This window comes from Scyliorhinus canicula, chromosome 3 (assembly GCF_902713615.1).
Source record: "Scyliorhinus canicula chromosome 3, sScyCan1.1, whole genome shotgun sequence".
Taxonomy (NCBI): Eukaryota; Metazoa; Chordata; class Chondrichthyes; order Carcharhiniformes; family Scyliorhinidae; genus Scyliorhinus; species Scyliorhinus canicula.
In genome coordinates, this window is record NC_052148.1 from 162094648 (window position 1) to 162121697 (window position 27050).

Genomic DNA, 27050 nt, shown 5'->3' on the forward strand with positions numbered 1-27050 from the left:
ACGACATAATGTTAGCCATTTTTCCTTTCAACAATGTCAATGTCACGGTATCATTCACAACACCAGGAATAAGGAGCTGCATTGGGGGGGTGAGTGGGGCAGGAATCCTGCTCTCTTTCCAATTCAGGTCAATTAGAATAGTTTAAAATCAATGAAGAACCAGTTATGACTGCCCCATGGTATCATTCTGGCTCCCTAATCATCTCCTCCTTCCCCCATTGTGGGGAAAGAGAGCAAGAATATCAAGGACAATTTTGTTGTCACCTGCCTGCAAGGAACGCTTTAGCCAACAACGGGGGCACAGCTCTCTCATTTTGGGCACAGTAACGATGAGGGACAATGCACCCTGCAGGAAGGACACTGGGCATCAAGAGGACACAGGAGAGGAAAGAAGGGCAGCAAGGCAATGGAGCAAAATCTTCAACACAAGTGATTGAAAAATGCTGCTGCAGAGCCTGTGACTTTTCCGGCAGATGATCACAGATTCCTGTGCTCCCAAAGCCATGAATTGGTTACCATGCCCTGTCAGTGGCCATAAAAGTCATTGGGCTTTGGATTTCTTCACTTACAGTCCTTCCAAGGATCAGCTGCAGAGCCTTGCCTCCATTGCTAGGTTCCCTTAAGTGCAGGAGAATGAAACCTATGTGCCCATCAAGGCACTCAGTAACCGGCCAGTGAGACCAATCTACAGTAAAGACTTGCATTCCCTCAACAGTCGACAAATCTCTGACCACAACAAATGCTTCCTCCATGTGTGCGAGCATTTCCCTGGCTGCTGCCATGACCTCTTCAGTTCGTTCAGGCTGCCTCCAATCTTCACTTCCACCCCTAAAGTGTAAGGGTGGATCCTTGGAAATAAGGAAAATCTCTTGAAGCAACTGACCCTACTGAGGAGGCCCCAGACCGAGGCACAGAGACAATGCAACCAATGTCACCTACTCACCCATGACATTTCTCTTCCCTTGGTGTAGTGGAAGGCTTTGCAACAAACTGCAGATTTCTCCCACAGGACAGCCAGCAATGATGGCTTCCGTGGGATGTCACTGTATCCCACAAGAAATGATTGAGGTAAATTGACCATTTGCTTTCAAAATGGAAACCAGTGAGTAAAGAGAATAATGGGATATGCTGAAAGGCTGATATATGGTGGATAGAATAGGATGGGACTCAAGTGAAGTACAAACACCTACACAAACTTGTTGGGCCAAGTGGCCTGCTTCTGTGGTGTCTGTTCTCTGTAATTCTATGGTTATGACACTTGGGTAATGCAATTGTATGACCAGATATTGGGCTACAGAGCAATTTGTGATCATAAGGATCAGCTTATAGGACATAAAACCTGAAAGGTTATTGAGTGATAACCTAAAATTTGTAAAGTCACTTTAGTCTTGAATTATTCTGAGTAGACAGGTCCAGGTTTGATCCATGGACTGTGCTGAATTAACTTACTTTAGCTAGGGTAGAGGTGATTCATTACAGTGTTAGATGAGGGGGCGGGGGAAGTGGGGGGCAGGTGTTTGCTCCTATTAATTGCTGATTGATTTCTGCTGCTCAGCTCTATTTTGTTGATCAGGATGCAGTTTGTTGTGAAGTTCTCTCCCCTGTCAATAAAAACTTGCTGACATACAATTTATAGGCTCACCTATGAAGAATACTGAAGTTGTTTGGGCAAGGTACAGAAGGCTGTGTCAGTAACCATACCCAGTATTAGCTATCAATCATGGGAGAGCGGAAGATTTTTTTCAAAATAAACATACCATGGTCAGAATTTATTGAGTGTACTTGGAAAGGGCATTTGACAATTGTATGTAGTGTTTTTAAAAAGTTTTCAGGTGCAAGAAAAATAACTAAAATGTAGTTATTCAAAAGAAGGTGGTTCTGTAAATTAGCAATGCACATTCCTTTGTTGCAAAAGACTGAAAGACTAAGAAAAAATAAATATCGACGATCTCTTATGAATGCATTTTTCACAAAAATGTAGTTTCAGTAGACAGTAAGAAAATTCTAATACTTTGGGATGTTGATTTTAGGTATGTGCTGCAGTGACAAGCATTTACTCCCAAATAGATATGTTATCTGGGAAGTCTGGGACCTTAATGATATGTTTCCCTAGCTTCCTAAGAATCCATTTTTCTTTTTCTGGGATTGTTTTGGTGGAGACATGTTGGCTCTGGAAAATGTGGGGGTCATTCAGTATGTTGTCATCCAGCCTGACCTCTTCACACTCACAAAGTGTACTAGGGTGATATGGCAGATTCAGCACCTTATTTTTGGATGATGAAGTATCTAGTTTATTTCAGTTAAAGTTACCTTGGTACTGAAAGTTTGATTAGTTATCAACGGGTCATACATTTTTCTGCTAATAACCTCTATTGAGTGATTCCTTTTCCATACCCTGTCATATCTAATTTGTCTCAACTTCCACCCACTCCCTCAACATCTCTGCCTGTGGTACAGTATTTCCCAGCTAAGTGGGTGGGCAGACAATCTGCTCCCAGGTCTCTGACAGTGATGGCCTTGAGCCAGCTACAAAGAGATGCATGTGAAATGCCTAGGTTACATCAGCTTATATTTTTTATTTGTTGCCCAAAAGAATCATTTGCACTGCTTAAACACTGCATTGCTCAGTTCCTTCCCCAGTGGTTTGGAGCACCAAGTTGCATCAGTGTTTTATTTGATGGGTATGAACTCTTAATTACTGAGCATTTCTCAATATGACATTTTTAAGTTGATTCCAAATTTCTTCAAATTGGTTTTGCATTTCATAATTTCAAATGTTGTACCTTTTACCTTGCAGTAATATTATTAGACTAATCCCTGATAGCAAATAATATAAGAACTTAAAAATAACTGCATATTTTCACCTTCAATATCTGCAAATAGAAACTGATTGAAAGCTACATGCTGAGATGAAGAATTTTGGGTCTGTCTTATTTAATGTTTTATTCTGTTTCAGAGCTCTAACTTTAATAAAATTGGAATTCCGTGTTTGAACACTTATTAAAAATTACCAATTCTACTTCATGATTTCTTCTGAAGAAAGTAATGTTTGAACAAAGCAATATTTAAACAAAGCTCAAAGAACTTATTAAAGAGGGGGGTCTTTCCCTATTAACAAGGGATATGTGAGTGGAAAAAGTTGGGAAAAGGGTGCATTTTTTGCAGAAGAAAATAATATATATGAACATTTATATTATTGTATCTTATAATTTGCGTCAAACGTAATAATTCTTTTTGTCTTTTAAGAGGGGAATCTGTTAGGAAAGAGCTAATGTTCCCTAATACTTTAAGTTAGAACTGGAGTTTTAATTGTTTAATAGACTGCACCAGTATATAAAGGGGAGACAGATGGCACTGTTTTGTTAATGGAGACGTGATTAATGAAGAAAATAAAATTGGAGTCTAAGAAATCCAGACTTGCTTCCTAGTTCTTATTATATAGTTATCATTGGAGCTTAACATGGAGTTCCATCTGTAAGTAAGAATAAAGAGCTATCATATGACATTTGACAGACTGATGGCACATAAATGGGATCCATAAAATCACACCTTCCCAGGTTCAGGAACACTTGAAACCACCCTCTGATAGGGTATATGGCTGAAGGGGAGGAAATATTAACATAGTTGGAAGTTTTTCAACAGTGTTGGGCTGCTCAAGATCAGCTCTGCATGTCGCAAAACATAATTTTAGGAGGTGGACGAAGTAAGGAATTGCTATTGCCATACTTTCAACCTGCCCCTGGGCTCTGTAGAATACTCTGGTACTGAGAGATAAGCCATCAAGTCACGTTTCACTTGGTGCCCATGCACTGGATTTTGAAGTCAGTAGGCCCCAGCAAAGAAATGATGGATGCTGGGAGCAGATCCACACTGTCACATTTACAAAGCTGTAATGTGCCTAGGTACAGCTTTGCCACCTCAGATACCACAAATCTCAGGGAAATGTAAAAAAATAAGTGATCCACCTAAAATACAACCAAATCTTTGCATCCAGTGAAATGGATGTCTATTTGGGAACAGAAAGATCTATCTTTCATAAAGCTGAATTTCAGGCCCACCAAGGGCAGGAATGGTGCTGGACAGAGTCTGAAAGTCTTTGGTGCCATCTGATGCCAGTTTCTAGAAGCTATCCATTTTGACCTCCAGTTCCCGGAACTGACAGAGGTTCTTTATTCATTCATAAAATGTAGGCATCGCTAATTGCTATCCCTCATTGTCCTTAACTCTGAAATGTTCAGTTCAAGAGTCAACCATCTTGCGGTTGGTCTGGAGTCAGATGTAGACCAGACTGGGTAAGAACAGATTTTCTTCCCTAAAGGACATAAGTGAACCAGGTGGAAGTTTATGATAATTTTGTAGTCACCATTACTGAGACTAGCTTCACATCCCAGATGTATTAATTTAATTCAAATTAAACCAGCTGCAGTAGTGTTATGAACACATGTCCCCAGAGCATTATCTTGGCTCTCTGGATTACTCGTTCAATGACATTCCAACAAAAAGGTAAAGGATGGATTAACATTTTGGGGTCAATGTTCTTGTTATCATTAATGTTCAAATATGATAACGGAAAGTGGAATGGTGAAGACTATGGCGAAGGCGAAAGGAAAAGAGTGCCCCCACGGCACAGGCCCGCCCGCCGATCGGTGGGCCCCGATCACGGGCCAGGCCACCGTGGGGGCACCCCCCGGGGTCAGATCACCCCGCGCCCCCCCCAGGACCCCGGAGCCCGCCCACGGCGTCTGGTCCCGCCGGTAAGGTAGGTGGTTTGATCCACGCCGGCGGGAGAAGCATGACAGCGGCGGGACTTCGGCCCATTGTGGGCCGGAGAATTGCCGGGGGGTGGGGGGGGGGCGCCGACCGGTGCGGCGCGATTCCCGCCCCCGCCAAATCTCTGGTGCCGGAGACTTCGGGACATGGCCGGGGCGGGATTGACGCCGGCCCCCGGTGATTCTCCGACCCGGCGGGGGGTCGGAGAATGATAAGCGAAATTCTATAAACAGTTCCTGATGTACCACCATAATTTTGACAAAGGATTGGTGCAAACTCTAGGAAGTGGCTTATTATGGGCGATTGGCAGCATGCCCCTGACTGGTGGATGATCATATTAATGTGATTTGTATCTAATGACTTGCATTTTGAATTCATCTCATTCTAATTAATTACATATATTAACTTAAAAAGGATTATTCTTTGTTAAATGTCGTGTTATGTATGATTGGATCTTGCAATTTAAACCAACATGTTGGAAGTTAATTGGGGTGGATTGCATGGATTGCTGGATGAAGAGGCCAGAAATTTTGAGATTAGATAAAGCTGCTGAGAAGTCTACAGCCTGTATGACCTTAGGTGGAAATTAGTGACCTGTTTTATGATCGCATCAGAAGGGAAGCTTTAATTAATTTAGATTTTTAGATAAGATGAAGTGAAGGTGATCAATTGAAACCTTAGCAGAGCACTGATTATTAAGCATCATGGGCAAAATCTGCCTTTTATGGTACTGAACTCATCTCTGCAGTCTAAAGCTATTTTCTGGTTTAGCATTACTTACACCACTTGAACTGATGACTATTTGAACAAAAACGTAATTTGGATTGAATACTAATACCTGTAGTGCGTGAAATCATCAATTTATGGAGCAGTTGCACTGAAAAAGAGAACATTCTGAGACTCTTCTTTCCTTTCCATTGTAGTGCACAGACTTAGAACTGTCTGTAAGGAACAATTTTTAAAGCAATTTTGTATCAGACTTGTGCAAGTGTTGATATGAATGAAATACATATAAAGAGGCACACAGTCTTGCTTACACACTTTTTGGTTGAGTTTTGCCTCCCTATTGTAAGCTTCGGTTTCTTTTAAGATTCTAAACACTGCACTGCGGCACGGCCGTAATACAACAGTGGTCCAAATTTTTGATAAAACCAGTTTGCATACGGTTTAGATAAACTTAAGTCTACTTAATGGTTGAGTCTGCTGGTTCAGGGGTGTTTAAACTTGTATCAGTCAATTGAGGCCTCTACTGAAACCAATTTCTGTTTTTGTGACATTATTTCACCTGAAGCTCTTATGTTTGAGGTGACAAAATTGGGATGCATGTTCGGCATTACTGAGTATAGCCAGTAGAAATGGTGGGGTACTACTTTCTAATCTTATACTACTAATTTGCTGAACTTAAACCATAAGTGCCTTTTGCAAAACACAAAATTGGTAGTAAGACAGAAACAAAAAGTTGATTCAAAGAAATGAATGTTTAAATATTAGGATTTAAGTGATTTGAATTTTTTGTAATTTGTTTTGTAACCTCCTTGGCTGTGGCGATATTTGTCCATGTATTTATCCCACAAATATTCTTATTGTATATATTCCTATAAATGTATGTGTACATGTGTGCATATACATACATGCATGTATGTTTTATATGTATATGTGTGCATTGTTATTACAAACATTAGTGAATCCATATGGCCTACATATATCTTTAACCAACACCACATCTTCTGACATAATAATCCACTCAATTGTACAAATAATGACAAACGGTGGGCAATAAATGCAGCTTTGCTAGCATCGCCCACATCCCCAGAATATTGGGGAAATATGTAGGCTTATCCTGTGGTTTTGCAAGTGGCAGGTTTCAAACTATAAATTCTGAATTGGGAATAAATAGAAGGGAGACTGACCACTATATATTGGACCATTTGTTTTTGGCTCATCTGTAGGTGGCATCTTAGATTGGGAAAAAAGGCATGGTTGGACGGGTCAAGAGATGAAAGGTTGGATTAGCATTGCATTATGCAGAGCAAACAGGTTGTGCCCACGGGGGGTACGGTAGTTGCTTCACAGCACCAGGGTCCCAGGTTTGATTCCCGGCTTCGGTCACTCTGTGCGGAGTCTGCACGTTCTCCCAGTCTGCGTGCGTTTCCTTCAGGTGCTCCGGTTTCCCCCCACAGTCCAAAGATGTGCAGGTTAGGTAGATGGGCCATGCTAAATTGCCCTTGGTGTCCAAAAAGGTTACTGGGTTACGGGGATAGGGTGGAGGTGTGGGTTTACGTAGGATGATCTTTCCATGGGACGGTGCAGACTCGATGGGCTGAATGAAAAATTGTTGTAGGATCCTATTGTGTAATTGCATTTGGAAAATTCAAGGGTGAGATTGAGGCAGATTTGGGTGAGATGGAGCAGCTTTGTTTCAACCATGGAAGAACACAAAATATAATTTCAAAGTTGAAAAATTACTTTTATGTCCAAAGCTTGAGCGAGTCCCATTCTCCTAACACCCCTGTGCTCACTAGTCAAGCAACGTCTTGATTTTAAAATCCTTTTGCCCTTCTCTATCATAGGGAACCATAGAATTCCTATAGTGCAGAAGGAGGCCATTCGGCCCACCAAGTCTGCACTGACGCTCTGAAAGAGCATCCTACCTAAGCCCACTTCCCCCACCCTATCCCCGTAATCCTGTAACCCCATCTAACCTGCACATCTTTGGACACCAAGGGGCAATTTAGCATGGCCTATCCACCTAACCTGCACATCTTTGGACTGTGGGAGGAAACCGGAGCACCTAGAGGAAATCCATGCACACATGGGGAAAAAGAGCAAACTACAAACAGACAGAATGGAACCTGAGTCCCTGGCGCTGTGAGGCAACATGTGCCTTTGTGCCACCGTGCTGCCCCTGTTCTCTCCTTGAACCTCAACCCTCCAAGATATGTGTGCCACTCTTAATTCGGGCGTCTTATGCATTCCCAATCATCATTAAAGCACCATTGGTGGCTGTGCCATCAGTCACCTAGGCACAAAGCACTGAAATTCCCTCCCTACACCAGGTTCGTTATCATATTTAAAGTTGCAATCCAACTCCTTGGATTAGATTAGTGGGCAATCCACCTTCCGGCTTCACTTAATACAAAAATGGGCAATTTGGAGGCAGTTTTGTGCATAGAAAACCCTTTCAGCCCCAAACTACCTTTTGTGATGATTCAACCCTATGTTTCTGCAGGTGGATGAAGGGGTGATTTTCTTGGTGCTTTTCCCACTAGACATGGTAATTTGAGTGAAAGTTGGGCAGAAACCCTTTTCCCAAATGTAAACAAAGTTTCCATTGTTACCGCAAAACAGCCACAGAACCTCTGAAGAAATTGACCCCTTTGATGTTTAGGAACAGCCTTATGTTTTTCTTGTGAAGTACTTGTCTAAGAAAAATGCCAAGATCTGTGGAATAAGCTGGGCACTGTCAAGTCCACAGTGAGCTTCTTATTGTGGCCTGAGAACAGCAGTGTTTGCAGGTGGAGTTTCAGCTCTGTGGGAACTGTCAGTTTGTTTCAGCCATTTCAAAGAAGTGATTATTTTTATTGGCTTTTTCGAAAGTCAAACATGACTTTGTTCGCTTGGCACTTTGTCAAAATGTAATCAATCTAGGTGGAGATATTATGGCTTCACAGGTTTGACAATTGAATTTGAATCAGTCAATGAAATTACTCTTTACAGATGGCTTATGAGACAATCTTCACCCCTGTTTGTGCAGTTTTTAAAAAGAGTATCTGATGTTAGACCACAAGACTATAAGACATAGGAGCAGAATTAGACCATTTGGCCCATTGAGTCTGCTCTGCCACTCAATCATGGCTGATATGTTTCTCATCCCCATTCTCCAGCCTTCTTCTCATAAACATTGATCCTCTTATTAATCAAGAACCTATCTATCTCTATCCTTTTTTTTTCTTTTCTTTCTTTTTAAAAATAAATTTAGTGTAGCCAATTATTTTTTTCCAATTAAGGGGCAATTTAGCGTGGCCAATCCACCTAGCCTGCACATCTTTGGGTTGTGGGGGCAAAACCCACTCAAACACGGGGAAAATGTGCAAACTCCACATGGACAGTGACCCAGAGCCGGGATCAAACCTGGGACCTCGGCGCCATGAGGCAGCAGTGTTAACCACTGTGCCACCGTGCTGCCCTATCTCTATTTTAAAGGCACTCAATGATATGGCCTCCACAGCCTTCTGCGGCAATGAGTTCCACAGATCCACCACCCTCTGGCTGAGGAAATTCCTCTTCATCTCTGTTTTAAAGAATCTTCCCTTCAGTCTGAGGCTGTGCCCTCAGGTTGTAGTTTCTCCTCCGAGTGGAAACATCCTCTCCACGTTCACTCTAGGCCTCCCAGTATTCTGTAAGTTTCAATGAGGTGTTAAGACGCTCATTATCACATTGTGACAGTCCCTAGATGATGGAACTGTTTTCTCATGCATACCTTCCCAAATTCACCAGGAATTTTCCAAAGTAAAAGATTAATATCTTTGGGTCCTGCTATGAGCAACTCGGTAGGGGGCACATTAGGAAGGATGGAGAGTTTGCACTTTGGCATTCACAGTATGTCCCACATGCACAAGTACATAAGAATAAGAAGTAGGAGGGGATGCCATAGTGGTATTGTCACTGGACTAGTAAACCGGAAACGCAGGGTAATGCTCTGGGGACCCAGGTTCAAATCCCGCCACTGCAGATGGTGAAATTTGAATTCAGTAAAAATCTGAAATTAAAAGACTAATGAAGACCATTAAACCATTGTCAATTGTCATAAAAACCCACCTGGTGCACTTTGGTGAAGGAGATCTTCCATCCCTAACTGGTCTAGCCTACATGTGGCAGCAATGTGGTTGACTCTTAACTGCCCTCTCAAGGGATGGCCCAGCCTGTGACGCCCACATCGCATGAATGAAGTAATTAAAAAGATTAGACCTTTCGCGGCTGCACTACCATTCAATAAGGTCATGGATGATCTACCTCAACACCACCTTCCCACATTATCCTCATATTCCTTAATTCCCTTAGTATCCAAAAATCTTTATGTGTCTGTCTGGAATATATTCATCGGCAGGTCTCTGGGATAGAGAATTTCACAACACTTTGGGAGTGAAGAAATTCTCCCTCATTGCTGTCTCTTATTCTGAGATTGTGATTCAGTTCCAGACTTCATTGAGCATCTACACTGTTAAACTTGTTAAGAATTTAATACGTTCCAATGAGATTACCTCTCATCATCCTAAACTGTAGGGATTATAGGCCTCATCCATATTTTGTCCTCTAGGTCATATGTGCATCCCAGGAATCCGTCTGGTGAACCTTCATTGCATTTCCACCAAAACTAATATATCCTTTTGTAGGTAAGGACACCAAAACTGTATATATGTATTCCAGGTGTGGTTTCAACAAGGCCTTGTACACTCTTGGCCTGAGTCATTCAGGGTGGGTGATCAGGATGGCATGTCCATTTTGTCAAAGGAAGTTTTTCAAATTAAAGAGATACCAAGTTCAGAATTTGCAGTCCAGCCCTAAATGCCCTTGAACTGAGTGGATTGCTTGGCCATCTCAGGAGGCAGTTAAAAGTCAAGGAGCCACAAGTAGGCCAAAACAGGTAAAGATGGCAGATTTACTTCTCTAAAGGGCATTAGTGAATCAGACGGCAACAATTGATGATCTTTGTTATGGTCACCATTACTGAGACTAACTTTGTATTCCAGATTTATTAATTTAATTTAAATTTCACCAGCTGCTGTCGTTGGATTTAAACCCATGTTCCCAGGATACAAGCCTGGGCTTTGGTATTGCTGATCCAGTGACATCTCCTCTGCTCCCACCGAGATTATATTCCATTGACCATGGGCGGGATTCTCCGACCCTTCTCGCCAAAATCGCGCTCGGCGCAAGGGCGGTGAATTACCCAAAATAGGCTCCCAGGCCGGCACGCGATTCTCCGTGAATCGCCGCCAGTCGCGCGTGCGATCGACACAACGCCGGTCGGGGGCCATTGAAAGCAGCCCCCTCGGCGATTCTCCGCGCTCAATGGGCCGAGTGGCCCCCGTGTCCCGCCAGCGTGGTTCACATGTGGTCCCACCCGGCGGGACCTTGGCTTTCTGGCTGCGGGGACCGTCCTGGTGGGGAGAAGGGGGGATCAAACTCTGGAGGGGGCCTCCACGATGGGCAGGCTTGCGATCAGTGGATACCGATTGGCGGGCGCGCTCATGCCTGGCCCCTGTAGGACACTGCCATGTTGCACAGGGGGCAAGCGCGAAGATGGCTGGTGTGTGCAAGCGCGGATCCGCCACCGGCTGCTATGCGCGGGCGTATCTGCAGGGCCGCCGGCAGCCAGAGCTGGCCCCCTTGAAGATGGAGAATCACCCCGGACCTTCTAGGAAAAAGTCCGGAGTGATTCCCGCCCGTTTTCTGGTGGGCATGGGGACTTAGTCCCCAGAAGGGAGAATCCCGCCCCCTATTCTTGCTCACTTATTTAACCAGTCTTTTTCCATTTGCATCCTCACCACAGCTTGCTTTCTCAGCTAACTTTGTGTTGTCCGCAGAATTATACTCACTCTCCTCATCAACGTCATTGTTATAAATTTTAAACAGCTGAGGACCAAGCACTGCTGCTTGTCGTACCCTGCTAGTTATACATTTCCAACCTGAACATTACTGTTTATTACTACCTCTGCTCTGATCATTAACCAGTCCTCAGTTCATGCGATTACCTCCAAATCTACAACACACATTTTGTATAATATCCTCCGTGGCACCTTTTTGAATGCATTTTGAAAATAATTGTACACTACATTTGTGTTTTCCCCTTATCTACCAACCTCAAAAACCCAAATAGATTTGTCAAACACTTTTTTTGTTTCAGTTAAACAGTGTTGACTCCGTAATCCTTTTCTGATTATCAAAGTTCTCTGTTACCAGGACCATAACAGATTCTAGCTAACCCACCCACCTCTCCAGTGTAACCAAAGCTCAAGAGTTGCAATTTCAGTCCAAGCTCTGTTTATTTCAGTTACGTAGTGAATATATAACTACTATTCAGATTTATTTAAGGACTTGCTCTCTTGAAGGAGCCAAAGGTTACTGATGTTTGGAATTTATTTTTTGAAAAGTTCAAGTTTGATTCCACACCCCACTGCAATATTGTCCAAACATTTCTTTGGTTCAGAACTGCAGTCAATGGAACTTTTTTGCCCAGATTGATGCTTTACTTTTGCTCCAACCAAGACTTGGTTTGGACAGAAGATTTTATTGGCATTAGGAAAGAAAAAGAAAGTAATTCCAACTCAAAGGGTACTCTCTCATTCTCTTGCTCTCTATCCTGGACAATCACACGGGGAAACAAATAGGATCAGATTGTTTGCCTGTTTTATACCCTGCCAATTATATTCTTGGTAGTTTTTAAGGATGGGATAAAGATAGCAGTAGTAGCATGGCGCACAGATGTGGGTAACTAGAGGTTTTGGGAGGGTGGCTAGCATCATGTTCTCGTTCTGAGGTATGAATAGTTTGGGAACATGGAGCCACTGATGGAGTTCAGCTGGCTTGATCCAGAGCAGGACCAAGATCTCAGTTGCCTCAAGTGGGTTTTCATCCGAAAACTTCAAATAAGGTATCTACTTTAAAAGCAAAATATTATAGGTGTGTTAAGTCGGAAATAAAAAATGCTGGAAATAGTTAGCGGATGGAATTTGTTTAGACATGGCCACTGCCAGAACAACAGGATCATTTTCAAGTTGGGAATCCAAATGATGAAGAAATGGTCTCTGCTGAGGCTGTTTTGCCAAGCCATGGCATTCACATCTCATCTCTGGCTCCCTGAATATTGGGGGGGTCGCAGTGAGCAGGTTGACGCATTCATTTTGTTAAAATAAATGTCTAATTAAAGGGACAATGATATTTGTGATGAATTTAATAAAATTACTTTTAAAAACCTAGTTTTAAAATGCTTACAGTCATTGGGCGCGATTCTCCGCCCCCCATGCCGGGTGGGAGAATAGCGGGAGGGCCTCCCGACATTTTTCACGCCCTCCCGCTATTCTCCCCACCCCCCCACGCCCGACGCACGGGAGTGGCGATTCTCCGAGGCCGAGCGGCCGGGCCTTCACGCCAGTTTCAACACGGCAGTGTTGCGGAGAATCTCGCCCAGTATGTCTGCTGGAGCTGTGATTTAAAAAAAAAAAAAAAAACATTTTACCTTTGTGCAAATAATATAGTGTAGCAACAGTTTGAGCCTGGCCAAACAACTCAAGTCACATCTTAGCACACTGGGCTAAATCGCTGGCTTTTAAAGCAGACCAAGGCAGGCCAGCAGCGCGGTTCAATTCCCGTACCAGCCTCCCCAAACAGGCGCTGGAATGTGGCGACTAGGGGCTTTTCACAGTAACTTCATTGAAGCCTACTTGTGACAATAAGCAATTTTCATTTTCATTTCATTCATTTTTCATTTCATGTAAAAAGAGAAAACGAATCCTGTGTGCTTTTGAGTGCAGCTGGTGTATCTGATGGGAGGGGCCAGTTCTACCTGGGCAGAGGAGTTGTTTCAAGGGCTCCTAGCTGAACAGAAGGTTTTCAGCGTGGTCCCTTTTTTAAAAAAAAAGGTTTCTCTCTCCTAAGAACTCTGCACCAAGAAAAGCAAGTAGAACCTGTTTGTCAACTTCATAGATAAGTGGCATATATGGGTTTGCTAATTGGAAAGTAACGGCAGTTTTCAAGAAGCAAGTTAAGATGTTGTAACTGTAACTATCAAGCTATTACTTTGTTGCTAATGTGCTTAATTCTGTGTTTAAATTAAAGTTTGTTTTAATATAGAGTGCCACGGTAGCACAGTGGTTAGCACTATTACTTCACGGCACCAGTGTCCCATGTTCGATTCCTGCTTGGGTCACTGTCTGTGCGGAGTCTGCACATTCTCTCTGTGCCTGCGTGGGTTTCCTCCTGGTGCTCCGGTTTTCTCACACAAGTCCCGAAAGACTTGCTTGTTAAGGTGAATTGGACATTCTGAATTCTCCCTCTTTGTATCCAAGCAGATGCGTGAGTGTGGCGACAAAGGAATTTTCATAGTAACTTCATTGACTGTTAATGTAAGCCTACTTGTGACAGTAGTAACGATTATTATTAATTTAAAAGCTGTCTACTGGTCAGTGTTATCACGCCTGTGGTGTCGTACCATTTCCTCACAGTTTTACCAAATGCAAATTGTTGAATTTAAATAAAGCGAGTGCGAGGCACTGTTGCTTTCAGGTGGTGTTACTCTGTCAGTTTAATAGGGAGTGATTGTAAAATGGCTCTTTCAGAGGCTAAGAATTTCTTGGGCATTGAAGAAGTAACTTGGGCTGGTTTACAAAAGGTGGTTAAAAGAAAACATTTTGAATTGGTGGGCAGGCTGCAGTTGAATTTATCTGTAGGAATAAGGAAGGTAGAGATAATTGAAGCGATCGTTCCGAATTTAAATTTGTAAGGAATGCCAGAGACACAGCAAGAATCATTGAAATTGGCTAAAATTCAATCACAAATGAAACAATTGGAACATGATAAAGAAATTAAACAGCTTTAATTAGAAGCAGAAGAGAGAATTTGAACTTCAGAAAATAGATCTGAAGGAGAGGGAGTTGAAAAGACATAGAGAATATAAACTTAAAAGGTTGGAGTTAAAGGCAAAAGCTGAGGAAAGTCCAGAGGAAGGACTAACCCTTCCCAGTCCAAATCCTAGTGGTGATAAGTTTAAATATGTTCAAGCATTGCCAAGGTTTGACGACAAGGATGCAGAAGCATTTTAAAAAATCTCTTAAGAAAGTAGCTAAACAATTGAATTGGCCAAAAGCCTAGTGGGTATTATTGGGTTAATCAAAGTTTGTAGGTAGAGCTATTGAAGTGTTTGCGTCACTGTCAGAGGAGGTATCGAAGGATTATGATGAGGTGAGAAAAGCCATTTTAAGTGCGTAGGAACTAGTGCCAGAAGTCTATAGACTGAAGTTTAGAATCTAAGGAAAGAAACCGGTCCGACCTATATAGAATTTGAAAGAATCAAACAAAAATAATTTTGAAACATGAATAACAGCATTAAAAATGGACCGAACGTATGAAGCTCTTGGGAAAATTATTATTCTGGAGGAATTTAAAGATTCACTTCCACAGTAGTGAGAACTCTTGTGAAAGAACAAAGGGTTAAGACTGCAAGACAGGCTGCAAAATAGTAGATGATTTTGAATATGTTCAACCAAGGCTTCGTTTTTAACATTTTCAGTCTGTGAAGGATAGAAACTGGGATATGAAAAATCCACAGGTGGTCAAGGCAAAGGAGATTTTACCTCCAGTTAAAAAGGAAGCATGAGAATGAAAGAGAGATACGAGAGTGAAAGAGAGATAAGAAAACTCTGATGTTTTCATTGTAATAAAGTTGGACACACAACGTCACAGTGTCGGTTGCTTAAGAAAAGTACTGGGAATGCAGGCTCTTTAAAACAGGATAAGCCAGTGGGGTTTATTATAGTGGCACAGGAAATCATGGTTACAGCTGAAGAGGTGCAAAAGTGTGTATAGCCTGTTCAGAGGTTGGTTGATAAACAGGTGTCAATTTTTTTAAAAGATTTCATTTTTGAGGGTAAGATTTACTCGTGTACAAGGTGGAGTAGGTAAGGAGGTTAAAATCTTAAGGGATACAAGAGCAAGACAATCTTTAATGGCAAGAGATAAGGAGATATCAGGAACAAAAGAATGACTAGAGTAAGATTAGGGCCAATCAAGGATAGTAGTGGAAAGTTGTGTGTGAAATCAGAGGAGATAGGGGAAGCGTTAAATGGATATTTTTCATCAGTGTTTACACTGGAGAAAGACAATGTTGTCGAGGAGAATACTCAGGTACAGTCGACCAGGCTAGATGGGATTGAGGTTCACAAGGAGGAGGTGTTAGCAATTTTGGAAAGTGTAAAAATAGCTAAGTCCCCTGGGCCAGATGGGATTTATCCTAGGATTCTCTGGGAAACCAGGCAGGAGATTGCAGAGCCTTTGTCCTTGATCTTTATGTCGTCTTTGTCGACAGGAATAGTGCCGGAAGACTGGAGGATAGCAAATGTTGTCCCCTTGTTCAAGAAGGGAAGTAGAGACAACCCTGGTAATTATAGACCTGTGAGCCTTACTTCGGTTGTGGGTAAAATGTTGGAAAAGGTTATAAGAGATAGGGTTTATAATCACCTTGAAAAGAACAAGTTGATTAGCGATACTCAACACGGTTTTGTGAAGGGTAGGTCATGCCTCACAAGCCTTATTGAGTTTTTTGAGAAGGTGACCAAACAGGTGGATGAGGGTAAAGCGGTTGATGTGTATATGGATTTCGGTAAGGCGTTTGATAAGGTTCCCCACGGTAGGCTATTGCAGAAAATACGGAAGTATGGGATTGAAGGTGATTTAGCGGTTTGGATCAGTAATTGGCTAGCTGAAAGAAGACAGAGCGTGGTGATTGATGGCAAATGTTCATCCTGGAATTCAGTTACTAGTGGTGTACCGCAAGGATCTGTTTTGGGACCACTGCTGTTTGTCATTTTTATAAATGACCTGGAAGAGTGTGTAGAAGGATGGGTTAGTAAATTTGCAGATGACACGAAGGTCGGTGGAGTCGTGGATAGTGCTGAAGGATGTTATAGGTTACAGAAGGACATAGATAAGCTGCAGAGCTGGGCTGAGAGGTGGCAGATGGAGTTTAATGCGGAAAAGTGTGAGGTGGTTCACTTTGGAAGGAGTAACAGGAATGCAGAGTACTGGGCTAATGGCAAGATTCTTGGTAGTGTAGATGAACAGAGAGATCTCGGCATCCAGGTACATAAATCCCTGAAAGTTGCCACCCAGGTTAATAGGGCTGTTAAGAAGGCATATGGTGTGCTAGCCTTTATCAGTAGGGGGATTGAGTTTCGGAGCCACGAGGTCATGCTGCAGCTGTACAAAACTCTGGTGCGGCCGCACCTGGAGTACTGCGTGCAGTTCTGGTCACCACATTATAGGAAGGATGTGGAAGCTTTGGAAAGGGTTCAGAGGAGATTTACTAGGATGTTGCCTGGTATGGAGGGAAGGTCTTACGAGGAAAGGCTCAGGGACTTGAGGTTGTTTTCGTTAGAGAGGAGAAGGCTGAGAGGTGACTTAATAGAGACATATAGGATAGTCGGAGGGTTAGATAGGGTGGACAGTGAGAGTCTTTTTCCTCGGATGGTGATGACCAACACAAGGGTACATAGCTTTAAATTGAGGGGTGGTAGATATAGGACAGATGTCAGAGGCAGTTTCTTTACTCAGAGAGTAGTAGGGGTGTGGAACGCCCTGCCTGCAACAGTGGTAGACTCGCCAAATGTAAGGGCATTTAAGTGGTCACTGAATAGACATTTGGATGAAAATGGAATATTGTAGGTCAGATAGGCTTCAGATGGTTTCACGGGTCGGCGCAACATCGAGGGCCGAAGGGCCCGTACTGCGCTGTAATGTTCTATGTTCTATATGTAGTTCAGAAAGAGCATTGCCAAAAAGGGTGGTAATATGTGGAATTAATGGTGAAGTGAGCAGTATTCCATTATGTAAGGTTAAAGAGGCTGGTGAAAAATGATGGGGCCTGATCTACCGGCCGCATCACAGTCAAACAAGAGTGTGGTGTGGCTGGTAGATGCCTGCCAGGTGAAGCCTCCCACAGGAGATCTACGCAGATCTCACAAGGTGTCGAGATCGGGATTCTACCCACAATGGGTGTGACCAAGCTGCACTCGCTTAAGTAGGTTTGAAACCTACTTTAGCGAGCTCACCCGGGATCAAGGCGTTACTTGAATATTTTGATTACTTAACGGGAAGCTGTCCGAGGTTTCCTTCAATCTCACCCCAGTGAAGCCCAGAAGGCAGGGTTGGGAATCCCAATCCAATGTCATTTTTTAAAGGATTAACTCTGGAGGCAAACCTGCGATATGTTACTTTTCCTTGGCCTAGTAGAGTACAGTTATTCTCTGTACTTTATGTTCAAACATTTTCTGTGCATAATTAATGTTTTTTTCCATCCAGATATCACTGTTATTAAAACTTCTTAAAAAAAATTAAACTGCTCTATAGCTGTGTGCTTTTTAATACTTTATAAACTATTGCAATTCAACTTTGTTTGTAGATATAAGGTTAAATTTGATCTTTATTTTACAAAGGAAAGCTATGTCCTTTGGCTTAATTTACCTCCTGTCCTGCTCTGTACGTTTTCTTCATTGCTTGAATTTACGGATCGACATTAGACTGATCCACATTATTTTAACATTAATAATTTATTTGAAGAATGGGTTGCTGGTGGTGTCAAAATAAAGTCAATTGAGAAATCTGTTTTTTTTTTTTACTTTGCTATATTTTAAGTTCACTTTCGTCATTACTCGTTTAAAATGTGAAACATTTCAACTCTGTCTTCATTCTCCTTTCATTTTTTCCCCTCTATTTCTTCACTCTTTTGTTGTCCTGGTATCTTTTTGATGGCAGCATATTGTCAGGGCCGAGTTGGTAAATTACCCCCATGATGCGAATCTATCACGGAGCTCTGCACCATGCCGGAGTAAAGTATGTGCCATACAATAATTCAGGTACTGCAGCAGAAACTTGAACCCATCAGTTTGTTTTTAGCAAAGTTGCATAAAATGAAGGACAAAAATGTAGCACATTTAGACAGTTATTTTAAATTTTAAATATTAATTTTATAACTTCATGCATATTCACCCCCATTCAGTATAGCAATTCTTGCATCAGTATTGTGCCTTTAAAGAAATAAAAAACCCTAACATGTGGTTGTCATATTATAGTAGATCCCCTTCAGTCGTTTGTTTGTTGAAACTTAACTCACGCATAGTAAGAGACAGTTTATTAAAGCTTGTACGTTTATTTTTATGGGGTATTAAGCTAATTCTACTTTATTGCCTCGATGCTCAGCAATGCAATAATACATTATCTACTTCATTTGTAATTGAACGTTTTACTGGACTTGTATTAGCAAACTTATGCCCTCTCTAATAAATCTATTTTGACTTGTATTTTATGCTGAATTTGCAGAATGATCCATAACATCTCTACTTCTTATTTTCTGACAGTGTGTAGTGAAGGCAGATATTGTGAATTACAGCCAGGAGCCTGTGGTGAGAACTGTGAACCCTCCTAGAAGTTCAATGTGTGCAGTTCAGTGATCCCGTCACATCCCCATATTAGTACATTTGGCAATCCTGCTTCGTTCACACAGGCCCATTCTTTCTCAGGAACTTCGTTTTGACAGCAACCATCTCAGCAACACAGTAAAAGACTTCACGGACTGACTGCATTACCGTATGCTGAGAAACAAGGCAGCCACTGTCGACTGCAGAGATCCAAGAGGTTGGACCACACATTTGAGTATGATTTCCAGAATTGAGTTATGAGAAGATATTCACCATTTTGTTTAATATAATGGTGTAACTGCATCAGATATGTACTTCACAACTATCAAAAGTCTAATTTATAGAGCAATGTGTTTAAATGTAATTCAGCATTTACAGAAATTTATTTTAACTGTAAGTTCACTTAAAATAACAATAGGTAACGTTGTATTGATCTGCAAAAACAAGCAACTTTTTATTGTAATTTTTTTGAACAAAAAATGTGGGCTGTGTAGCAGATTGCTACGAGGACCTGAATCCTGCTTAAAATCTACTTAAGAAAAAGAGTCACGCTCATGAAAATTAATTTGGCTCATTGAAGCGCAGCCCTCTTGTACATTTACTCTCCTACATCATCCAAATGCTTCTTGAATGCCCTGAATATTTCCAGCTTTACTATTTTCCATACATTTGTCACTCTTTTGGTAAGGTGATTAAATATGCTTTTAGCAATTTTAATTTAATATTCTCATAGCCTCAAGTCAAATTCCTTGCATATTTTCAGTACCTGCATGGGTTCTCCTTAATCATTTTCTTTCCAGAGTTTTGGTTTAAGTTTCTCTTTATAGCCCTTTCCTTTTACACTTGGGAATCAAGCATGTTGCTGCCCTTTTCATCCTCACCTGTATGTTTGTGTGTGTGTGTGTGTGTATCTGTCTGTCTGCTTTATACATGCACGTTTTGTGGCATGACCAGAATTAACTGCAACATTGAAGTGTGACCTGAGACCGTACATTACAAAGTCCGAAGATAATTCCTTATAGACCTGTACTCTACTGTTCTATCAGTGTGTCTTTGCATTATGGTAACATTTTAAAAATGTTTGTAATCTAACCTTTAAAAGTGATGACCACCTTCATTGCAAGGTCTTTTTCTAAGAATCCATTTATATGGCAGCTTTTGCCAAACTGCGATGCTGAGGTTTCACACTAAAGCTGGCATCTTGGTCTAATTAAGTGTTGGAGCTCCTGAAGGAAGCAGTCTCACTGTGTGTATAATTTCAATTCTTGGGGCATTTCTAAATCATCTTCATGTTAAATGTTTACAGTGTGTGGAAGTTGCCATCTGAATGTCTAAACATTTAAATTTCAGCAGTTGAGAAAGGAACCCCATGCAAATGAGCACATGGTATACTTAAAAACCACCTTTACTTAACCAGTGTGCACTATATATTTGTTAGTGTTAAATTTCATTTCTCCATCTTTCTGCAAATCTTCATCTGCAGCCTGTTAATATTGGTTTATTTTTGGAAAACACATTCAGGTTAATTAAGATATTTTAGAAGCAGGATTCAAGAACAGAGTCATATCTCTGCCCAACACTCCTTTCTTTCCAAGCCTAATGCTATGGTCTTGAAATTCCATCTGCTGGGGTAAATGTGGCAGATCAGAACTTTCACTCGTCTTACCCTAGGCCAAGATCCCGCCCTGAATCCTAGGGGCAGATAATTTGCTTTCCTGGGGCGAGCATTAGCCTATATACCCTGCCCTTGTGAGATGGAGCAGTCCAGAAGGGCCAAAGAAAATATTTCAGTTTTGTGTATGAATTACCGTAGTCTGCTAAAGGTTTGTGGTGTTCAGTAGGTGAGCTCTTCATTGACTTTGAGTCCTTCTGAAAGAGCTGTGGCCATTTAGAATGGAATTTCAAAGGGAAGTCTCAGAATGTAACCTATTAGAATAATTTCCCCTACTTTATGTTAATATAGATATTAGAACAGGTGCCTGTAATTTTCTAAGTCAGTACTGTTTGCATTTTTGTTTCCTTTCCCACTCTCCCTTCCACTGATAATGGAACTTATCTGTTACTGAGAGTTTATATTGATCTTCATCTGACGAAGCGTCATATTGGACTTGAAATGTCAACACTGTTTGTCTTTACAGATGCTGCCAGACCTGCTGAGTTTGTCCAGCACCTACTGTTTTTATCTTTTTATCATTCACAATCTATATAAATTGTATCCTTGCATTCTGTGAAAGCAGTCCAATATATCTCCATCATTGGTAATAGTTTTGAAGCATTTCCAATTGTAGTTCAACAAAGCACCATACACAGGGTCAACTCCATGTTTTATAAATACCATGCATGTTTTATGGTTTCATATAGCAATGAGAAATGCACATTGCATTTCTATCAACTTTACTATGATCTTCCTCACTAATATTCCAACCAGGGTACTAGATAAGTTCAGCTCACAAAGGCACACTAATTAAATTATAAAATAAATTGTCTACAATCCTCTGCAAACTTCATAATTCTTATTGTATTTTAAATAACTCATTGATGTATCAATGGTAGTTAACTAGATGCACAATACTTGCAATATGAATGAAGGCTCAATTGTTTAAAAACATTTCTGATATTTTTTAAATGATTTTTGTCATGTATTGCATAAAGATAGAGTTATGTTGCAATTATATTACAGACTTTCCAAGCAGATCTCTCTGCTCAATGCACAATGTAAAGTAGAATATGAGCTGCTTAAAGTATTGTTGGGCTGATGTAACTGGGATATAGTTGTTCTTGAACCTTGTAAATTTTATCCAGGTTTTATTTGTATGTGAATATATTGGAATAAAAATGTTTTACTGCTCTTTTTGAATGCACATCTGCTTATACAAATACAAGAGATTTACAGAAGTTGGTCTTGTTTTAATTATTGAATCTACATGAACGCAAATTAGGTTAATAGCCTATGTTAACTGAAAATATTTCAGTTTCACATTTTTCTCATTGGTACAAGTAATGTTTATATTAATTTTATTTAATTGATATCAGCCAATTTAGCAATTTATTAAGAGGTTCATTTTGGCTTAAACAAGTGTACAAAGGAAAATTGTACTTTTATGTTTCACCCCCCAAAATAATTTTTACTCCAGGTTTATCAAAGATTTTATGGACTGTACATGGACTAAGCGGTGATGGGGTATACTTGCAAATTCATCACGCATCACTATCAAAAGTAAATTGATATTCTTCCCATTTTGAATCTCAGCGCTGAGTGTTCACAAGGCTGCTTGACCAAGGTACACATCACTGCTGAGCCTCATTTGGGATAGGAATTTCCACAAGGATGCCCTCCTGACTCCCACCGTATAGTCCGGGGTGAGAAAGGTCAACAACGGCCTTTCTACCCATGATGTGGAGATGCCGGCGTTGGACTGGGGTGACCACAGTAAGAAACCTAGTGTTTGAAACAAACCTGTTGGACTTTAACCTGGTGTAAGACTTCTTACTGGCCTTTCTACCCAGAAGTTATTTGAGGCCATCAAATGGCCACTTAGGACCTCATCGCTCTGCCGCTGGTATTAAACCTGGTGCCTGGTGGAGGGGGTCCCCAATGGAGAGACCTGTCAGTGGCAAAGGCTGCACATGTGTGAAGCCCCAGACTGGCCTTTATACTAAGCACTGCCCCCACCCGACACCATGACCTCCTGCCTCACCGACCATTCCTTCAAGGCTCCAGTGATGATCTTCAACCTGACCTACTACAGTACCGGCAGTGACAACCTGAATATCTACCCTAAAGATGCTAAAGAACCTTTCATCAACCAGATTAGTTTCTGATTGACATTAAATCAGAGTGAGGAGGTCCAGAATGGCTACGGTGGGGTAGCCACTGACTCCAACCGGTGGAGAGATCATCGATCATAGAATTTACAGTGCAGAAGGAGACCAGTCGTCCCATCGAGTCTGCATCGGCCCATGGAAAGATCACCCTACTTAAGCCCACACCTCCACCCTATCTCCATAACCCAGTAACCCCACCTAATCTTTATGGACACTAAGGGCAATTTAGCATGGCCAAGCCACCTAACCTGCACATCTTTGGAGGAAACCGGAGCACCCGGAGGAAAACCACGCAGACACAGGGAGAATGTGCAGACTCCACACAGACAGTGACCCAAGCCGGGAATCGAACATGGGCATGGAGCTATTAAGCAACTGTATAGTTACGGTTAAAGGCATCAAAGCATGAAAATAAGTTGTGCAAAGTAATGGGGTTGGAAGGAACAAGGGGCCACTCATTTACACCAGGAAAGCAGGGAATGAGGTTCAAAATGTTTTTTCTGAGTTTAATTGGCCTGCGGAGCTAGATTCCACAGGTAGCAGTGAGGAGTGGCTCTGCACCCCTTCAAGGAGGCATCGGCCATATTTTTTTGAAAAGCAAAATGACTACAGCAGAAGAAAAAGGAGATGGATTTTTCAAACATGTTTGGCATCTCTTGGGACTTGTCTGATTGCTTTTGAGGATTTGAAGTACTTTTTGAGACAAGTTTCCTAAATTGGACGCAGGTCTCTGTTTTTTGCCTGACTCAGTTGGTGCAGGGAGAAGAAAGGTAGGTACGTGGAGATGAGCCCATGAAGAGTGGGACGAGCACATATGAGCCTAATTACTTTTTCATGCTTTAGCTGAACAACACAATCTCTATATTACTGTGCTACTACATTAGTAGGACTATCATCCTTCCAGCGCTTTGCAGAGCATGCCTGGAGTGCAAACAATCACCTTCCTCAACCAAAGTTTCTAGCTGGTAAAAATCTTAAATGTTCTTCTGACCACAGGAGTAATATTCTAGCTGTTTGTTTTAGTCAGTCATTTTTGTTACCCACAAATCTTTTAGAAAGGCTTAATATACAGATTTTAAAATATTATCGGCCTCTATATAGGTTTATCAACATATTTGAGTCCCCAGATGTGGTGACTTGCCTTTAAAGTGTCCCTCTACGCTAAATTTGCTCATCATCTCTTAATGGGACAATAACACAATTTTGAGCCTCGGCAACCACCCCCCCCCCCCCCCCCCCCCAACCCAACGACATGCTTTTGTTGCCAGGCCAAGTTTGCCCTTTCTAATCAAACTGGAATAAATATTCTAGGTTGCAATTTTGGTTTCTAAGTTGTCCCCTCACAACCACTTTCCTTATAGCAATCTAACAAAGAGTGTGAACACAGTTTCCACCTCATTGATTGATTGTTTCAGCTTCCAATGTTGTAAATATACTTAATGAAAAAGCAAATATAATGAAAAGCTGATTGAAAATACTTCATATCTGTCTTCACTCAAGAGAATGAGGAGGTAGATAAGCAACTCTGGGAGAGATACCGTGAGGTTCTTGAGAAAATTGTCATAAGGAGTAACAGGCACCAAGGTGGACAAATCTCCAGATCTGGATGAATTGTGTCCCAAGATGCTGGGGGAGCTGAGGGAAGAGATTGCAGGGGCTCTGCCCCATATTTTTAATTCCTCTCTGACTTCGGGGGAGGTGCCAGGGGACTGGAGATCAGCTAATGTGGTCCCATTATTTAAGAAAGGTTGTAGAGATATGCCAGGGAACTACAGATCAGTGAGTCTCACGTCAGTGGTCGGGAAGCTACTGGAGAAAGTTCTGTTAAGAGAGAATCTATCTGGACACGGAGAGGTAAGGTTTGATCAAGAATAGTCAGCATTGCTTTGTCAGAGTAAGATAGTGAGCTGCCTTGTATTGTACATGATAAGATCCTCACGGTTTACTCTGTTCATGTATGTATCGGCCGCCCCAGACTCACAAGAACTGACTCTCTAACATTTTCATCGGTTTCCACGACAAATGCATTTTTGACAGAATGATCACCAACATTCCACCCTTTGTACATTTATGATGCATAAATGGCACATTTGTTATATTTGAATCTGCAGCTGCATTAAGAACACCAAAATATCAAAGCTATCCTCTGGATAATAGCTATATCAATCAAATCACTACTCACTGCATATCACACATACTCTCAAATCAGTATAAAGCTATTACTTTTGGTCCTGAAATGTGCCCAGTCTACGTCATGTTTCACTGGAAGGGTAAGGTATCTCATAAAACCTGACCAACAAGTGAAGCTAGCCAGTTCACACTGTTAAGATGTCACAGCAACACAAGTGTTTTCCACGAATGGGATGCTGCTGTCAAGGTATCCTGCCTCGCCCACAGGGGAGTAATTGGTTGTTGCTGGTGCAATGCCAGATATATAGGTCTTCATCCCAACGATTAGATGATTGTATCAATCAGCACATCCCTTGCAATAGGCAGAGTACTGACCATGCTCAACTAATCCACATTGCAACACTCAACATAACGGGCACGATTTAATGACCATGTTGCACTTAAGCGAAAGCGTGATCCGGCCGTTAAATTGCGGGAGAGGCCAAAATCGAGAACGGTACCGGACGCGGATCTGTTCGCAATCTAACCGACCCGCTCTGTTGGCAAAATCTGCATCCCGCGATAGAGAGAAACCAATAATCACCACTTAAACCCATTTTCCATACAATTAACTGAAGCGACCCCTTATCTACTGGCCTCCCCGGTTCGAGAGGCCTCCCCAGCAAATGATCATGTGAGCCGATTAGTTCTCCTTTTAAAAAGGTAAAGCTGGTGGAAGGCTGCTGTAGGGACTCGAGGAGGTGAGTAGCCATCTTTGCTCACAGGCAATGAGCCGGGGAGGCACTTGGCCTGCTGCCCTGGTGCTGGGAGCAGGGGTGGGGGAGCCCCCCAGGGGGTGCCAGTCTCAGTCAAGGTGGGCCGCCATGGGTGGGGGGTGGGGGAGTGGCTGCCTATGGGTTGGGCTGGGACATAGCTGTACATCTGCCATGCCAACCTCTGGATTATGTGGTCCTGTTCCGGAGGGGGCAACCCTCCCTGCCTGATCCAGTGGCGACCCATACCTCCCACTGATTGGAGGCATCTGGCTGGCTGCCCTGTGGCTGATTCCCCGAGATCCTCGGGGGAACAGGGAATCCCGTCTGGCCTCTACCGCATCCAGTAATCTGCCCAGGTCAGCATCCCAGAATCATGGGCTGGTCTTCTCGACACCATGGCTGCAAGCTCAGTGGGGATTTGTTTAAATACTGCTCTCCATTGTTAGCGGAGGGCCAGCGAGTTCAGTCCCGACAGATCAGTCGATGGGACCATCTTTTGCAGCGTGAAGCCCGTGGGGCTTTTTTAAGTAGACTCATTAACATTTTATAGCAGTGATGGCCTTGTCAGGCTGAGCATCGGGGTGCTCATGGCAGTTCCCGCTCGCTACCACACTTTTGATCACGTCCAATGTCTAAAATTAGACGTGATTCTGAGATTGGGCAACATTAGCTGAACAATCCTGAGTGTGCTAAGAATTACACTAACAATCAATTTAAGATCATTAGCCGGGCTTGCTATATAGCTCACTTAAACTTACAAGACTAGAAGCTACATATTTTCATATGCAGGGATCCGTCCTCTGCAGGCAAATAGAATATGGCCAGAGAATGCACCTATTTCTGAATAAATAAAAGCATGATGGACAATAGCACCCTGTTGCATTCGCCATGGCAATCTCTCGCCTAATCCAAATTGGCTTACCAACCAGTCAGCAGCTCTTTCCTCATGCAGTATAAATTGTTATCATGTCGAGATGCTGGCGTTGGACTGGGGTGGACACAGTAAGAAGTCTTACAACACCAGGTTAAAGTCCAACAGGTTTTTTCGAATCACAAACTTTCGCAGCACAGCTCTTTCATCTGGTGAGTCAACCTCACCTGATGAAGGAACTATGCTCCGAAGGTTACAACCTGGTGCTGTAAGACTTCTTACTGTATAACTTATTGTTACCATTGAAATTTGGCATTCTTCCATCTATTACGGTCCCAGATCAGACCCTAACAGTGACTAGGATACTGGACAGAAACTCCAATATTTTGTTTTAATTTTGTAAGTCTCTGAGGAAAGGATGCTTTGCCCCAGGTACATTAAAACAAACTTTATTACTAACACAGTATTAAATCTTTAATGTCATGCCTAAAAATATCTTACAATTGCTCC

General features: G+C 42.0%; 1 protein-coding gene across 6 annotated transcripts in view; it reads left to right on the forward strand.

Moving 5' to 3' along the window:
- rab28 (RAB28, member RAS oncogene family) overlaps positions 1-21854 on the forward strand; it is a 170122-nt gene extending 148268 nt beyond the window's left edge. For 3 of the 6 annotated variants that reach the window (XM_038791631.1, XM_038791636.1, XM_038791633.1), the window contains one exon: positions 18900-21854. In XM_038791631.1, the coding sequence (XP_038647559.1) occupies positions 18900-18992 (93 nt within the window). In that variant the 3' untranslated portion in view covers positions 18993-21854. Of the gene's footprint in view, positions 1-18297; positions 18399-18899 lie in introns of those variants that run through there. The other 3 variants (XM_038791630.1, XM_038791632.1, XM_038791637.1) reach the window with 2 other exon arrangements.
- Positions 21855-27050: the final 5196 nt, after the last annotated feature.